A 17500-nucleotide genomic window follows, 5' to 3' on the forward strand; every position below is an offset into this window, starting at 1 on the left:
CACCAAGATGAAGCGTGTGCAAAGGCTGTGTGCAAATTTCACTCGTGCCTGGCAAAGCATCAGGGCAAGGTGGCTGCAACTCAGAAGGGGACAACGTGCCAGGGGACAACTCGACAAATGCGAAAGTTCGGCTAATTTTGATGGAAGCGTGGCCAATAATAATTAAAGCAGAAACTCTTCTCGTGAGTTGAAATCCTTCTCCCCTCTGCTTCTCTTCACCTAGGCTCAGTTTACTCATTATTTCCTCGTCTGCTATCGCTTCCATTCCGGGTGGAGTGGACTTGGTTAAGAGGACTTGGTTAAGAGGACTGGAGGCTAAAACATACAAGGAACAGTTGCTGGAATTGGGTAGGTCTAGTTTAATGAAGAGAAGGACAAGGGTTGACATGATAGCAGTCTTCCAGTATCTCAGGGGCTGCCCCAAAGAAGAGGGAGTCAAGCTATTCTCCAAAGGGCCTGAAGGCAGGACAAGAAGCAACGGATGGAAACTCATCAAGGAGAGGAGCAACCTAGAACTAAGGAGAAACTTCCTGACAGTTAGAACAATCAACCAGCGGAACCACTTGCCACCAGAAGTTGTGGGTCCTCCATTACTGGAGGTTTTTAAGAATAGATTGAACAGCCGTTTGTCCAGAATGGCAAAGGGTCTCCTGCTTGAGCAGGGGGTTGGACTAGAAGACCTCCAAGGTCCCTTCCAACTATGTTATTCTGTTCTGTGTTCTAAAGGGCTGCCCCAAAGAAGAGGGAGTCAAGCTATTCTCCAAAGCCCCTGAAGGCAGGAGAAGAATCAACGGACGGAAACTAACCAAGGAGAAAAGCAACCTAGAACTAAGGAGAAATTTCCTGGCAGTGGGAACAATTAACCAGTGGAACAACCTGCCTCCAGAAGTCGTGAATGCTCCAACACTGGAAGTTTTTAAGAAGAGACTGGACAGCTACTTGTCTGAAATGGTGTAGGGTTTCCTGCCTGAGCAGGGGGTTGAACTAGATGACCTACAAGGTCCCTTCCAAATTTATTATTATTATAAGATGAATAAGGGGAAAGAAAATAAGCCAGTCGATTCTTCAGACATTTAACAGGAACTTGATAACCTTGGAGAAGTCCCTGAAGCAAACTCTAATAGCCTCATGAGTGGTTCCAAGCTGGTCAGAAGTGATCCTTATCTACAGATAAAAGGAGGAAGGCTGAGGTGAATGCAGAATGAGTCTTCTTGAAGAACACCGCGTGGATGAGAGGTTGCAACCTGGCTCAGTGGTTCTTAGCCGCGTGAACTTTACAGGCAGTCCTCCACTTACGGCCACCATTGAGTCCCGAGCCCAACATTTCTAAATTGTTAAATGGGATAGCCGTTAAGTGAATTTTGCCCGACTTGACGACCTCTCCGGCTACCGTCGCTAAGCGAAGCGCTGCAGCTCTTATGTTAGAAACACGGGTGTCTCAAGTGAATCTGGCTTCTCCCATCGACTTTGCTGGTCAGAAGGTCGCAAAAGGGGATCACGTGATCCCGGGACGCGGCAATCGTCATAAATAGGAGTCAGTTGCCCCAAACATCTAAATTTAGATCATGTGACCCCCGGAGATGCTGCGACGATGGTAAGGGTGTGAAAAATGCTCCTAAGTCACTTTTTCCCCCAGTGCTGTTGTAACTTTGAACGGTCACTAAATGAGCCGTTGTAAATGGAGGACTCCAGGGAAGGCTAGCCCTGATGATGTTTCCTAGTTTAGGTAACGCAACGACTGCAAGGAAACAACCAAGCCCAGAGAACATCGAGCACCCCTCGGCTCCCAGCATCCTTCACTGTGGCCCTTGCTTCTTGAGGCTGCTGGGAAGTGTAGTCCTGGCCCCCCCTCACAAACACACAAAAGCCCACCCAGTGATCGGCCCGTGCAGTTCTCCTGGGCAAAGATATCTTATTGCCTCACCACGAACCCCTAGCGCACGCAAATATCTGCTGCAGAGCCTCGGTCGGGTTCCCACAAGGCAGGAGAAATTAAAAGCTCTCCTTGTGTATGGTGGTAATTAAATTCCTAATCAGTGACAGCGCATCAAGGAAAAATGGATGGCTTTTTAATGCCCCCAGTTTAAGGGGGAACAGACATGGTCCTGACAGGAGCGATAGGACCACAGTCACGTAGGTCGAGAGGGGGGGGGAGGCCTGCGCCAGCCAGCCGCCTTTGCCATGAATTGCAACCGCCACGGCCTGTTTTGAACAGGACTCAACCGCACGGCTTCTTTCCTTGACCGCTTGGCAACAGGTCGCCTCAGAGAACAAATCCAGCCAATTCCCACATTCATCCTTCTTGGGCCCGTTGGCTCTTCCACAGGGCTCTCCTCCAATCCAACCTTCTGAAGATATACCGGGACTACAACTCCCAGAAATCCTTTTTTGCCTTGAAGCCAGAGGTCCCCAACCTTTTGGCCACATCAGGGACCGGTTCCGTGGAGAGAGGTTTTTCCCCGCGGACCGGAGAATGCGTGGTTTCGTGTGCTGCCTGCATCCCGCGGATGGGGCTTTGCTTGCTTGTGCGGACCGGTTGCTGGCATGCCGCGGACCGGTACACGGACCGGGGGAGTTGGGGACCCCTGCTTTAAGCCACGTTGCTTGGCTTCTTTCCAGCTGCCCTCCCGTGGCTGTTGTTGTTGTTGTTAGTTGCGAAGTCGTGTCCGTCCCATCGCGACCCCATGGACAACGTTCCTCCAGGCCTTCCTGTCCTCTACCATCTTCTGGAGTCCATTTAAGCTCACGCCTCCTGCTTCAGTGACTCCATCCAGCCACCTCCTTCTCTGTCGTCCCCTTCTTCTCTTGCCCTCAACCTTTCCCAGCATTAGGCTCTTCTCCAGTGAGTCCTTCCTTCTCATTAGGTGGCCAAAGGATTTGAGTTTCAGCTTCAGGATCTGGCCTTCTAAAGAGCAGTCAGGGTTGATCTCCTCTAGGACTGACCGGTTTGATCGCCTTGCAGTCCAAGGGACTCGCAGGAGTCTTCTCCAGCACCAGAGTTCAAAGGCCTCAATTCTTTGGCGCTCAGCCTTTCTTACGGTCCAACTTTCACTGCCATACATTGCAACTGGGAAGACCGTAGCCTTGACTATACGCACTTTTGTTGGCAGGGTGATGTCTCTGCTTTTTAGTGTGCTGTCTAGATTTGCCATGGCTTTCCTCCCCAGGAGCAAGCGTCTTTTAATTTCTTGGCTACAGTCCCCATCTGCAGTGATCTTGGAGCCCAGGAAAATAAAATCTGTCACTACCTCCATTTCTTCCCCATCTATGGGGCTAGCAGGTGCCTTTTGGAAACCAGCCTCTAGGTATTCCATATGCTGCTTGAACCACAGCCAATCTTTATTCCAGGCGCCCGGGAGCCGTAGTTCAGAGGGAGACAAGCTGATATGATCTCCTCCCAGTAGTCCTCGAATTACAACCACCCCCGGGGCCAAAATTTAATGTTGCTAAGTGAGTTTTGCTCCATGGGAGGGCCTTTCTTGCCCCGGCGGGTAAGCGAATCGCTCTGGTTGCTAAGTTGCGAAGTGAATCTTTGCTTGCCAGAAGGTCGCAAGAGGGGGAATCACATGACCCCGGGACACCGCAACCGTCATAAACGTGAACCGGTTGCCAAGGGCCCGAATTTTGGCCACGTGACCCTGGCGGAGGCTGCAACGGTCCTTAAGTGTGGGAAAACCGTCACAGGTGCCCTTTTTCCAGTGTCGTCGTAACTTCCAACGGTCACAATTGGTTGTGAGTCAGGAACCGCCTGTAGTTGTGGCCTCCTTCAATGCATCTGGTGTGTCACGTGGTAAGACAGAAGACTGGCTAGCTGGGAGTGATCCAGTGGATCTCTTTTTCTCCTTTCCCTGCATTCCTGTTCTTCGTTTTTTATTTCTTTGAAGTGAGGGGGAGGAGATGGAAGAACAGGCACATAAGAGGGGGCCATTTCCCATGAAAATGCAGGGTGCGCGGTTATGCGCGCGCGCGCCAAACAGATCAAACAACAAGAGCAGCAAACCACGTGGTCGATCTCTGGGGTGTCTGCTTAAACTCAGCGCTTATTGCAATTACACAGATTAATTTGGGGGATTGAGGCCTTCGGCGCTGCCATAAGGGTAAGGGAGTTGGTGGGACGCTTCCTTTGGAAAACCAACCGATTCGCAGCAGGGGGAGGCCGAAGAGGAGGCATTCCAGACACACACACACACACACACACACACACACACACACAGAGAGAGAGAGAGAGAGAGAGAGAGAGAGAGAGAGAGAGAGTGAGAGAGAGAGAGCCTACACACACCCCAGGGATGAATTAGAGAGCCTTGCTCAGAGCTATTATGTTATTATGACTGTAAGCAGCCCTGCCTCTTTCAGGCAGCTGGGAAAAATTGAGGCCGTCTTTTGTGGTCTTAAAAAAAAAAAGTGGGGGGTGGGGTGGGGGGGCTGGAGAACGGCAGCTGTTTTAACCTAGGAGAGGAGGTGATTCCAGGAAGCCAAAAAACAAAAAACAAACACCCTTCTCTCTCTCTCTCTTTATTTTAACACGATTGCATCTTCATCCTCCCCGTGTTTAGCCAAGACAGGTCCAGAGCCCTTACTTCCTGTTAAAGCTGTTGCTCCGGCTGTCACACTTAACGCTCAAAAGGGCGTAGCACAAAAGGAATATTTTATTTATTTTATTTATTTTAATTCCATTTATATCCCGCCCTTCTCCGAAGACTCAGGGCGGCTTACAAGCTTAGCAGTAGCCTTCATTCTATGTATATGCCTGCTTGTTAGGGCTTTCACACACACACCCCAAGCGGCATTATTACAAAGTCAGCTTATTGCCCCCAACAATCTGGGTCCTCATTTTACCTACCTGGGAAGGATGGAAGGCTGAGTCAACCTTGAGCCTGGTGGGACTCGAACCTGCACTAATTGCAGGCGGCTGGTGTTACATAAGGAGGCATTAGCCCACTGCTCCACCAAGGAATAAGGGAAGGGGACGGTAGAGGAAGCGAACCACCCCCGATCCCGCGGGGAAGGCAAGAGCACCGGCCTCCCCAGCTTCTCGCGCTTCCCGACGGTCTCAGGAAGAGGTCGGAAGAGAACTAGCATTGATTTCATTTTCTTTTCTCATTTTCTTTTATTGTTTCTCCCCCCGCCCCCCGATTGGCAAGCAGGGAACCCCTAGACCAGTGACGGCGATCCTTTTAGAGACCGAGTGCCCAAACTGCAACCCAAAACCCACTTATGTATTGCCGGGTGCCAGGCGGGCGTGGCCTACTGGGTGGGTGTGGCTGGGGTGGTCGTGGAAGATTGGGCGGGTGTGGCCAAGGTGGGTGTGGCCGCCTCAATGTCGCTCGTGGGGAGGGACACCTGTGGGGGGGTTTCGGCCGGTTGAAGAGGGACGGTTGCCACCTCTGAGGCACGGCGCGGGTGCCCACAAGGGAGGGCTCTTGAGTGCCGCCTCTGGCACCCGTGCCGTAGGTTCGCCACCACTGCCCTAGAAAGAGGGACCAAAAGCGTCCGAGAAAAACGTCGCCACCTTCGGCCAGCTCTAAACAATCGGGCAGGCTCAAAAGCACGCCGGAGAGAAAACTCGGGAGAAATTCTCACACGCTCACCCCCAGAATAAAGCAGAAAAACGGAAGCCTCTTTCTTCAAGGCAGTTAGTCTTTTTTTGGTTTTGTTTTTAAAGAAAAAAAAAAAACACAAAACTCTTCCCTCTGTAAAAAGCACAGTGGAAGTTTGGCTCAACGTCTTGGGGAAAAAAAAAAAAACCCGACAACAAATACGAACGACACCGTCATTCTCCGTAGCTTCAGCATTTCTTGAATACTTTTAAAATATGCGTGCCCGGTGGATTTGAAGCCATCTCATCGCAAATGGATTCCCGATCTCTCTGCGTTCCTGAGGCCTGGAAGACTCATTCTTTCTTTTTCTTTTTTTTCTTTTTTTTTACCCTGGGAAGTAATCATATTAATTGCTTTTGTTACAGTGGCTGAGCCCCCAAATCCAGGCTCAGAGAGCTAATAGCTTGATTATTATTTAACTGGCGGCGTTTGCTAAGCTGGCCTTCTTGGGTGGGATTTAACGTGAGGCTTAAAACGCGAAGAAAGGAAACAGAGAAACTCTTTTTGAGGAAAGGGCCAACCCAGAGTTAAGGGGTCAAGTCACATTTTCAGGGCATTACGACGCTGTTTTATTTAGTTCTATCCCGCCTTTATTATTCTTACGAATCACACAAGGCAGCAAACACGTCTAACAACAGCCCTGCGAGGTAGGCTGGGCTAAGAAGAGGGTGACTGACTGGCCCATGGTCTCCTAGCTGCTGGCCTTCGTGGCTAAGAAGGGACTAGAACTCAAGACTAAACTAAACTGGCTCCCCCGTTACTTCCAAATGAGTGGATAGATGGCAAAGTTGTCAATCATATCACAATTAGCTCAGGGATTTTTTTTAGTTGGGTTGGTATTGTTCGGCTGCCTGACCTCCTGCTTCCATAACGCAACCTATAATTCTGTTTGTTCTGAAGTGTCTTTTTTTTAATATTTCATTTGTGTTTGTGTGTTTGTTTTCTTTTAACCAGGTCGGACATTTAAAATGATTGCCGTCATCGGAAATTGGCTGCCAAAGCTGGACAGCGTTGAACTGCGCTCTTCTGCTCCGTGCTGAGACCATCCCTGATGCGAGCGGTGGTTTAGCCCCAACAAAAGTGACAGTTTTACAGAAAAAACCAGATCGCGCCTCCCGTCGCTCATTTTATTCAATCGTGCGCCGTGAAAGGGTTTTCTGTTCAAAGCAACCTGTTGCTTTTTTTCTGTTCAAAACAGGAAGGGTGTCATTCCGTGCGACTTTCCCTTTATGAAGCTAAGCCAGTCAAGGAAAGGAAGAAAAAAAAAGAAAAGAAACATATTTTTCTTTCATGCTTCGATTTTCTTTTTAATGAGATTTTTCAGGGCAGAGGAACCAAGGCTGTTTTATTTGGAAAGAAAAACGTTAAGAAGTGTTAAGAAACCATCTCATGCTGGCATGTCTGTGTATATGTGTGAGGAACCATCGGCGAGCGACCGTGCTATCTGGTACATGCCTATACCTAAACAGCTGCACACAGCTGCTTGCAAGAAGCTAAAGGGGAGAAGACACTGTTCCTCAAAAGCCTCTAATTAATTAACTGGGATCAATAGCACATTTTTATGTTTATTTTTATTTTTGTATCTCTCCCAACGCTAGCAACCCCGTGCAGAATTTTACAGAGCTGACTATCTGAGAGTTTCTGCCTCGGGATCGGTTGGTTGGTTGGTTGGTTGGTTGGTTGGTTGGTTTCCCAACTGTTTCTACGATTTTATACTTCTAGAAGCCAGCATCAACTCAACCAATAACGCCCTTTCCTATTCAAACGGACATAATTCTGTCCAGAAAGGTGTGTGTGTGTGTGCTCTTAAATTACTTAATTTCTTAGATACTGAATGGCTTAATTGCCGTAAAACAGAGGGGGGCCCAACCCCTGATCTGTGGATCAGCAGCAGACCGCGGCATGCCGGAAATCGGTCCATGCAGACAAGTGAAACCCCCATCTGCAGGACGCGAAACCACGTCCTCCACCGGTCCGTAGGAAAACCTCTCTTCCATGGAGCCGGTCCCTGGTTCCCAAAAAGTTGGGGGCCACGGCCATCAAAGATCATCAAACTGGGCATGACTCACCTTGCCTAGCAATGGAAATTCACTCCTAATTGTGGTCGTAATTCAAGGCCTCCCTGTGCTATTCCTAAAAGTTCTAAATTGCGGATCTGGACGGATAATAGATAACTTGATTTGGAAACATGCACTAAAATAGTGATGGCCTCCAGCAATCACTATTTCCCCAAGACCCCACCATATAAAAGGTGGTGCGTGTCATCCCGAATATTATTTTTTCATGTTTTCTAAGCCAGGCATTAAAGAGTCCAAAATAATTCTTCGGGGACAAGAGACTTGGCACGGATTTTCCTCTGCATTTTACAAATACTCAGCAACTTTGGTGTCACCGAGGATGCACTTTCTTCAGCTTATCCCCACAACTTGCGATCTTCGTGAAGACTTCTTAACGGCGATTGGAAGTCTTTTTTTATCCAACTAACAGAATCTCAGTGATGGGATACTAAAAGGACTCTTAAGAAGCCATTTCCATAAACAGATTTGTGTGTGTGTGTGTGTGTGTGCGCCTATGTTTGTGAAGGTGAATAGTTAAATACTTGAATTCCCAAACACGGAAACACACACAAACCCATTGTATCCCATTGTGTATACATTCTCGGCCATTTCCAATGTATGCAGATCAGCCCTAACTCACCCTTGAAAACTTTGACTAACTCTTGAGAACGTCATGGAGTCCATCAAAATCACCAATGACTTGGGTGCCTTAAAGGAACAAAATGCCTGGCAGGGCTACTGAGCGATAGTTATTTTTTTTGTTGTTGATTTTTTTTTAAAAAAGCTAAGCAAAACAAAAATGTGTAGAAATAATAAATATGATTGTTCTTATCCTCTGCTCAGAAAAAAAAATCCTTTCGTTTTTAAATCTGTCTTGGACATTGCTCAGAATGTAAATAGGGTAAGACCCAAGAGTTTTTATGTTTTTTCACATGCTACTGTTAAGAAAGTGAGTGCTTCTAAGCATTAATCCTTCTTCCGATGAAGTTGCAATGATCAGCTGATAGACCGTACAAATATTCTAAGGATGGCTGTCTTATTGACTCAGTGTTCCCACCATCCATTATATCGGTTTCCAAGCCAAGATGGGGGGGGGGAACAACAACCAAGAGAGAAAGTGATGCCCATCCTTCTACGTATGAGCAGTTCTTCCCAGGAAACCTCCAAAAATTAGTCTGTGCACCATACAAATATTCTAAAGATGGCTAACTTCCTTGATGTAGGGTCCAAACGTCCAGCTCATAAGATTCCATGCCAGAATGAAAAAAACAACCAACCAAAACTGGGAAGGGGGCAAGCGTCAACTTAAAATCCATCAAAGTCTCCGTCAAAGTCTACAAGATATATAAATATTCAGATTTCTACGTCTGCTGAAGTGTTGGGTAGGAGGATAGGGTGACGCTCAATTGAAAGTTGCGCTCTATGCCTTTCACCCAAAGTCTGACACGAGTAAACGAACGTCTCTCAGTCCTGTAGGGTCTTTTGATCCAAGGCTATTGATTAAGCCTTGCAAGAGATGAAGCCGGGAAGCTTTCTGCCTCTCCTTTGTTCTCCTGCAGGTGTCAAACGCGCCTATAAACGATTGTAGACCATTTACCTTCTGACGCGCGGAGAGGAACAAAATCCAATGGCTGCTATTTGCAGCGATTTATCCCCCGGCTCTTCCATGCCATCGATGGAACAGCTTGAAAAGAATGTGCTTCCATGGACCATCCATCATGGGTCTGTCACGGAGAGATCTTTATAGGCTTCCCATTCCTATCATACTGGTAGACAAGCATTTTGATGCAGTGGGAGTTGGCCGGGGATATCCACGGGCTGCTAGTGATTGAAAAGTTATGGTTTGTATAGAACTGAATGGGTTGCTTCTGGCACCGGAAGAACGCCTTCAGCGTCACAGCCGCCATTGAGCGGAACCGCTTGCTGATGAAACAGTACAGGAAGAAGTTGATGGCAGTGTTGAGCAAGGCAAGCATGTTGGCCACATCAGAGACAATGTGGACAGACCAGCTGTTGTTGATTGGGGAGACATACAGGTGGTAAAGGATCATGATAATCCTCGGGGCCCAGAGGATGGCGAAAATGGAGGTGATGGTAAACAAGATGGCGGTGGTTTTCCCAGTGGAATAGCCTCGCAGGCGGAAGTTGCACTTCTGCCGTAGCTTGTAAACGATGATGGAGTTCAGGATGAAGAAGATGGAGCAGGGGACCAAGTAGATGGTGAAGCAGTGGATCCAGATGAGGACGTGGTGAACAAGAGTACTTGTGTAGTCTTCCTTCCAGATGTTCGGCCACCAGTAGTATGGGATGCTGGTTAGAAAGCAAATAATATAAACACTCACAATGACTTTGCGGGTGCGAGCTGGATAGGAGACCATGTGGTATTTGAGGGGATGGCAGACGGCAATGTATCGGTCGATGGTGAGAGGGACAGTAATCCAGATGGAAGTGTGGATGGAGGAGAACTCTAACACCTCAATAATTTTGTCCAGGACTTCAGGCATCTTTTTCTTCAAGATGAAGTCTTCCAATAGGAAGTCGACAAAGACGATGAAGAAAAGGACTAGCAAATCAGCCACCGCAAGAGCTAAAAGGTAGTTATAGGAGGACTTTTGACGCCGAGCCACCAGCTGTGACAGAATGATTACCGTCAAAATGTTAGCTGTAACAGGAGAGAGAAAAGAGAGAGAGAGAGAGAAAAATGATGTTAACTTTAGAAGATTAGCAATTACTATTAGGCCCCAAGAGCCAAAAGCGACAATTGGAGCTACTTAAGAGCATTTTAAAAGAAAACTAGAATACATTTAACGCACCTTATTTGGGTTTCTGAGAATAGCAATGAAAATGTAATCAACATCAACTGAAAATGGGGGTTAATGTTGGAAAAATAATCCAAGAATCAAGCTGTAAACAACACCCCAGTCAGGGAACTACGAATTCAGACAAACCGTCAAACTGTAAATAACAAGGAACCCTGAAGAACACTCCCAACTAACTCTGACAAGACAAACAACTTGTATACAAACAGACAGCAAATCCCTCTCCTACTGATGATGTTACCTAGTTGGGTCATAAAATGTCCGCAAGAAAACAACCAAGATCAGAGAGCACCAAGGACCCCACCGTTTAAGACGTGTGGACTTCAACTCCCGGCATGCTGGCTGGGGAATTCTGGGACAAGATTCAGCAGTCCATCTGCATTTGAAAGATGACGGCGACTCTTTTGAAGACAGCAAAGTTCACATTCTGGACAAGGAGGACCACTGCTTGAAAGAGAGTTAAAAGAGACCATCTATCTTAAAATTGAAGAGCCCTTTTCTCAACAGAGCGGGAGGGATACGACACCATCTCTCTCCTGTTTACAGCCCAGTCCTTTCAGCAGATCCAAGGAGGTCCCAGATCCGTTTGCACTCTGATTCGGGGTGACCCTGAGGGCCCAGATAAATCCACAAGTGGCCTAAACAGCCAATCTTCAAAGCGCTAATCACCAGATGACTGCAAGGAATATAAATCTTTCCACTCCCCACCAATCAGTCAGAACTGAAGATGCTTCTTGGATAAGAAGCAAAACATCTTAAAAAAAAACACGAGAGAAAGTCCAGTTTCCTCCTGAAAAAACACCTTTGGGACAACCATGATCGGGATGACTGAGAATCTCTATAGACCAGAGGTCTTCAAACTTGGCCCTTTGATGACTTGTGGACTTCAACTCCCAGAATTCCTCAGCCAGCGTGCCTGGCTGAGGAATTCTGGGAGTTGAAGTCCACACGTCCTCAAAGGGCCAAGTTTGAAGAAACCCTGCTACAGACACGCATCTTAAAGTTGCTAAAGTTGAGGAACCATAGACCAGGCAAGTGCAAATGAGGAGATGCCTCTTTAGAATATGGGTCATCATTGATTCTCTTTAACTGGACCCTGATTTAATTCCACTCTGGCTGCAAGACATTCTGGCTCAAAGTCATTCAAACATTTCCCAACAATTGCTACACCATCAACCTATTTAATTAATTGACAAAGTACGGAGGTTTGGTTCACCGAGTGGGTGAGTTGCCAAGTATTGAAATTTCATATGCATTCAGTAATTACTTTTTTTTTTTGGTGGAGCGAATGCAGCACAGTTAACGTTCGACTTTTGAGCGGGGCCGATTTCTTCTCCAAGGCCAATCAAGAGTAATGACATGGATTCCCCTAGCTAAGAACCGAGGAGAAAGGTGGGACAAAAAGACAGGACGAAGATGATTCCCTTGGATGCATGCTGCGCATTCGAATACAAGTGCATATTATTTGCCACTTAACTGCCAAATATTTATGAACAACCTGAGTGCATCTTGCTGAAACCTGATTTCCCAGGAAGAAGAAGAAGAAGAAGAAGAAGAAGAAGAAGAAGAAGAAGAAGAAGAAGAAGAAGAAGAAGAAGAAGAAGAAGAAGAAGAAGAAGAAGAAGAAGAAGAAGAAGAAGAAGAAGAAGAAGAAGAAGAAGAAGAAGAAGCTCAAACAGTGACAGCATGGGGGTGGGGGAAGATGCTGCTGGCATTTTGTTTTGTCGGGTTTTTTTTTTTTAAGGATTGCATCTTCAAGCTCTCAAGTTAATTTCTGTTTTGCTAAGTGCCGAAGAGGATTGTTCCTCAGCCACCACGGGGCCTTGGTTCCCACTGCTATGCCTTGTTCAAAGCAGACTGTGGAGCACGGGTGGGTGAAGCCTTAGAGCGGGGATGTCTCAGGAGGGGGATAAGGTCCCTGAGCAGACTGCATGGTTGCCAAGATGATGGTTCATAGTTAGATGAAAGGGCTTCTTTGAGTCAAGTTGAGATCCTTGAGAATTACGTGAAGTGACCCATAAAGTTCTCCCAACAACAATATGGAGGTGCTTTACCTTTGTCTTCTGCTGGGAACTAGGTAAGACCTGCAAGTCTAGCTTTCAGTGACTCCTTTGACTTCAACTTAAGTCCTTGAGACTACCTGATCCATAAAGTCCTCCCAACAACAATATGGAGGTGCTTTACCTTTGTCTTCTGCTGGGAACTAGGTTAGACCTGCAAGTCTAGTTTTCAGTGACTCCTTTGACTCCAACTTAAGTCCTCAAGACTACATGATCCATAAAGTTCTCTCAACAACAATATGGAGGTGCTTTACCTTTGTCTTCTGCTGCGAACTAGGTTAGACCTGCAAGTCTAGCTTTCAGTGACTCCTTTGACTCCAACTTAAGTCCGCGAGACTACATGATCCATAAAGTTCTCCCAACAACAATATGGAGGTGCTTTACCTTTGTCTTCTGCTGCGAACTAGGTTAGACCTGCAAGTCTAGCTTTCAGTGACTCCTTTGACTCCAACTTAAGTCCGCGAGACTACATGATCCATAAAGTTCTCCCAACAACAATATGGAGGTGCTTTACCTTTGTCTTCTGCTGGGAACTAGGTTAGACCTGCAAGTCTAGCTTTCAGTGACTCCTTTGACTCCAACTTAAGTCCGCGAGACTACATGATCCATAAAGTTCTCCCAACAACAATATGGAGGTGCTTTACCTTTGTCTTCTGCTGGGAACTAGGTTAGACCTGCAAGTCTAGCTTTCAGTGACTCCTTTGACTCCAACTTAAGTCCGCGAGACTACATGATCCATAAAGTTCTCCCAACAACAATATGGAGGTGCTTTACCTTTGTCTTCTGCTGGGAACTAGGTTAGACCTGCAAGTCTAGCTTTCAGTGACTCCTTTGACTCCAACTTAAGTCCTCGAGACTACATGATCCATAAAGTTCTCTCAACAATACTATGGATGTGTCTTCCAATGGGAAATAGCTTGGACCTTAGCCAAGTTCTTGAGTCTACCTGAACAGACCCATAACGTTTTCTCCATAATAATATGGAAGTGGCTTAGCAGTGTCTACTTCTGTGAAGTAGATTGGAAACCCCCCCCCCAAAAAAAACACCTAACTTTCAACTCTTGATGTTTATAGATGTCTTCCATCCAGCTACTAAAGAGGTCTGACTCTGTTTAACTTGTTTTGACAGCTACTATCTTTGTGTTAGCGCAACTGCCACAAGGAGAGTTTGTAGCACCCGGATGCAAATCCATGTATGGATTGTTTTCGTCCAAAGTTCAGATTCTGTACAAGCATTTTGAGATAAATGAGCCCTTCTCCAATACAATTTATCCTTACTCAAAAGGCCAATGCTTTTTATTATAATTATTATTATTATTATTATTATTATTATTATTATTATTATTATTATTATTATTATTATTTGACCTTTCAAACATTAGGTCACCCCAAGCTTTGAATATTTTGGAGACTCTGCAGCAGTGTTTCTCAACCTTGGCAAGTCTCAGATGTGTGGACTGCAACTCCCAGAATTCCTCAGCCAGGCACTTTAAGAGTTGCCAAAGTTGAGAAACAACTAAAGCAGGGGTCTTCAACCTTGGCCCTTTGATGACCTGTGGACTTCAACTCCCAGAATTCCTCAGCCAGGCACGCTGGCTGAGGAATTCTGGGAGCTGAAGTCCACAAGTCATCAAAGGGCCAGGTTTGAAGACCCCCTGCTCTAAAGCTACCAAAACTGAGCTTGCAAAAATCTGAATAATCACTAGGGGCCAGCAAGGGAGAGACAGGATGTCCTAAATTGTTTGATACCTCCTAATGGTTCTCTGGGGTTTGCAGGCCAAATACAGTAGCCCGTACCGGAGGCAAACGCCCAAAGCCGGCAAGCCAACTGTTGTCCCATCTCGGGTCTGATGGGAATTGAAGCTCGGCAAGATGTGGAGAACTGCACGTTTTCTGTTCCTGGTGTAGATAACCCTGGGCTAGCTGCACAAAAACGCCTGTCCCGCTGCCAAGGAGTTTCCTAGCTATTAATGTAGCAAGATCCATAGGCAGACACGGCTCTCTGCCTTGTTCTCCGAAGCAGTTATTGATTTTTTTTCAGGATCCACGATGAGGCTGCATCTTCGACCAAAGGAGGCATCTTTTCGCCCCGAGTTTCTAGGAGAGTTGACTCCTGCTTGGAGGCTAATCTTGACATGACTTTCTGAAAGGGCTACACATTTGAACGGCGGGAGGGCACTTCTGTCCACGTAGCTCTTTATGACAAAAGTGGGAAACGGCGAGATGGGAATCGGCGCGGGGGGGGCGGCCCTCAGTTGGAGAACGCTGCTACCCCCCCACCCCACCCCTCAAATATCCTAAATGAACATCGTCCCCCCCGTGCAGAAGGATAAAAAAGGAGTCAGTACATGCAAGGTTGGGTCCTTGGTGTGTGACCACAGCTGAGCCAAACATTTCTGTCGGTAAGCGAGGCAGTGGTTAAGTGAATTTTGCCCCAGTTGCGACCTTCCTCGCCAGTGTCCTTAAGTGAGTCACTGCAGTTATTAAGCTAGTGTCCATTAATCCGGCCCCATAGATATCTGGGGCTGATTGCTTTAAGACCCCATTCCTTTGTCATAAATCTTTCTCACCGTTGCTTTTCTGCAAAGGGCTAATCTTCCAGCTGATGCGTTACACGGCGCTGACCTTGACTTCAGACCAACTGCCAGCTGATGCTTCCTGCCTGTGGAATATCTCAGTGCTCCCAGCTTCATTCCAAGATATGCACGCAGTGCCACAATTCCCCTGTCTTGGGCAGTGAAAGAGCATCTGCCCCCACATTCTCCTGTCCTTTCTGAAAATTATTAAACCGACCCTTTTGCCAGGGCATCCTACTGACTGATGCTAAGTGTTTTTAATGCATATTCTTTATGGACACTTGCCCTGGAGTTTTTAATCTTCCTTCCTCTTCCTCTGAGCAGTGGGGATGACATTTTCCCCTCCATCGCAAAAATAGACAACCACCATCACGGTAAATATGTTGTTGTTTTTCTCCCCCCCCCCCTCCCTCTCTGACATCAGCCTGTCATCTTGCGCTGTTTTTACAAGCTGTTTCGTTGTCCTTGGGCTATAAATTCAGAAATCTAGTTTGGAGAGGAATTTCTGATGTAAGCAAGCGAGAAGACACCCCTTTGAATCTAAATAAGATCAGCTGAGACCTCAAGTCGTGTCCAAACTCTACCCAGCTGTTAGCCTTTTGACTTTAAAGTTCAATTGCCGCAGCATTTAAATCCTCCTCCTATCAGAAGAATAGAACCAAAAACTCTTTTCCTTTTGGGCAAAGTTCAGATAATCAGCTTTGCAATCAGGGACCCAGTTCTCTGCTTCAAAGCTTTCCCAGATCAAACGGGCTTAAATTAAAAAAAGAGAGTGGGTTTCGTTTAAACGTTAGAGGAAGATGGGGGGGGACCCTTGTTTACACAGCTAAGTCCTTGACCTAAAGCCATTTGTTTTAATGATTGCCCACAGTTTACAGTGGCCCTGAAAAAAGTGACTCACAACACTCCTTGCGCTTAGGACTGCTGTAGCATCCCCACAGTTGTGTGATCAAAATTGTGGCTCTTGGCAACCAGCACGCATCTACGATACGGGCTTGTGATTGCCACATGCAAGCTCCCCATTCTGGCTGGGGGAATTCTGGCAGTTGAAGGCCACAGGTCTTGAAAGTTGACAAGGTTGGACATCCCTGGTCTGGGGGAAATGTCTTGGAAAACTCCCTGTGCCAGACATTTAAGGGGGTCTGGTCCAGGACTGGAGGCTCAAACATACAAGGAACGGTTGTTGGAATTGGGGATGTCTAGTTTAACAAAGAGAAGGATGAGAGGGGACAGGATAGCAGTCTCCCAGTATCTCAGGGGCTGCCCCAAAGAAGAGGGAGTCAAGCTATTCTCCAAAGCGCCTGAAGGCAGGACGAGAAGCAAGGGATGAAAACTAATCAAGGAGAGAAGCAACCTAGAACTAAGGAGAAACTTCCTGATAGAACAATTCACCAGCGGAACAACCTGCCTCCAGAAGCGGTGAGTGCTCCAACCCTGGAAGTTTTTAAGGAGAGACTGGACAGTCATTTGTCTGAAACGGCATAGGGTTTCCTGCCTGAGCAGGGAGTCAGACTAGATGACCTCCAAAGTCCCTTCCAACTTTATTTATCATCATCATCATCATCATTATAAAACTTTTATTCATAAAACATGAAACTCAAGTCAACTGAACACTCAAATTGACTGGCACTAACGGTTGACACGGGTTGCTGCCAGCATCCTAGGTGTATATGTTATTATTATTGTTGTTGTTATTATTATTATTAATTTCAAAATCCCAATCATTGGGAAGAAAGCAGCTGTTGATCCTTGCTGGATCCAGTTGCTTTTCTCTCTCCTTTCAGGGAGAACCTGATTTGAATTCTTGGCACAGAATTCCCGGGCGAGAGACGGCAGGGAGGAAGGAGGAAAGAGGACAGACTTAATATTTCACCTTACAGAAGCGGAGAAACAATGGACTGATTAAGTGTTTAGCAACACAGCACTGGCAATAACTTTTTCCGGCTGATACAAAGCGCCAAAAAACAAAAAAGTGTTTTGCCTACTCTCCTTGCCCAAATGCCAGGATAAATGAAAAATTTGAACATTAATACCTTCCTCTCTCTCTCTCTCCCCCGCCCCCCGCCCCCACGTTAATTGCATTTTGCTAAGCAAGGTAGCTGTTAAGTGCCTTTTGCTTCATTTTGTGACTAATTTTTGCCACAATTGTTCAGCGGGTCACTGCAGTTGTTAAAGCCTTGGTGGAGCAGTGGGCTGATGCCTCCTTAAGTAACACCAGCCGCCTGCAATTAGTGCAGGTTCGCATCCCACCAGGCTCAAGGTTGACTCAGCCTTCCATCCTTCCGAGGTAGGTAAAATGAGGACCCAGATTGTTGGGGGCAATTAAGCTGACTTTGTAATAATGCCGCTTGGGGGGGGCGAAAGCCCTAATAAGCAGGCATATACATAGAA

At 46.7% G+C, this 17500-nt stretch overlaps 1 protein-coding gene and 1 long non-coding RNA gene across 2 annotated transcripts in view; one reads left to right on the forward strand and one right to left on the reverse strand.

Annotated features, from left to right (window-relative positions):
• Positions 1-6792, forward strand: part of LOC310646438 — a 22337-nt gene extending 15545 nt beyond the window's left edge. The window contains exon 2 of the long non-coding RNA XR_014493693.1: positions 6552-6792. This is a non-coding gene — a long non-coding RNA (uncharacterized lncRNA). The remainder of the gene's footprint in view (positions 1-6551) is intronic.
• Positions 6793-9381: 2589 nt separating this feature from the next.
• The window catches only part of GPR139 (G protein-coupled receptor 139), a gene marked incomplete at both ends in the record, with an annotated part of 13192 nt that continues 5073 nt past the window's right edge, over positions 9382-17500 (reverse strand). The window contains one exon of the mRNA XM_083373199.1: positions 9382-10316. Within this exon, the coding sequence (XP_083229325.1) occupies positions 9382-10316 (935 nt within the window). The remainder of the gene's footprint in view (positions 10317-17500) is intronic.

This window comes from Vipera ursinii (assembly GCF_947247035.1).
Source record: "Vipera ursinii genome assembly, chromosome: 13".
Lineage (NCBI taxonomy): Eukaryota > Metazoa > Chordata > Lepidosauria > Squamata > Viperidae > Vipera > Vipera ursinii.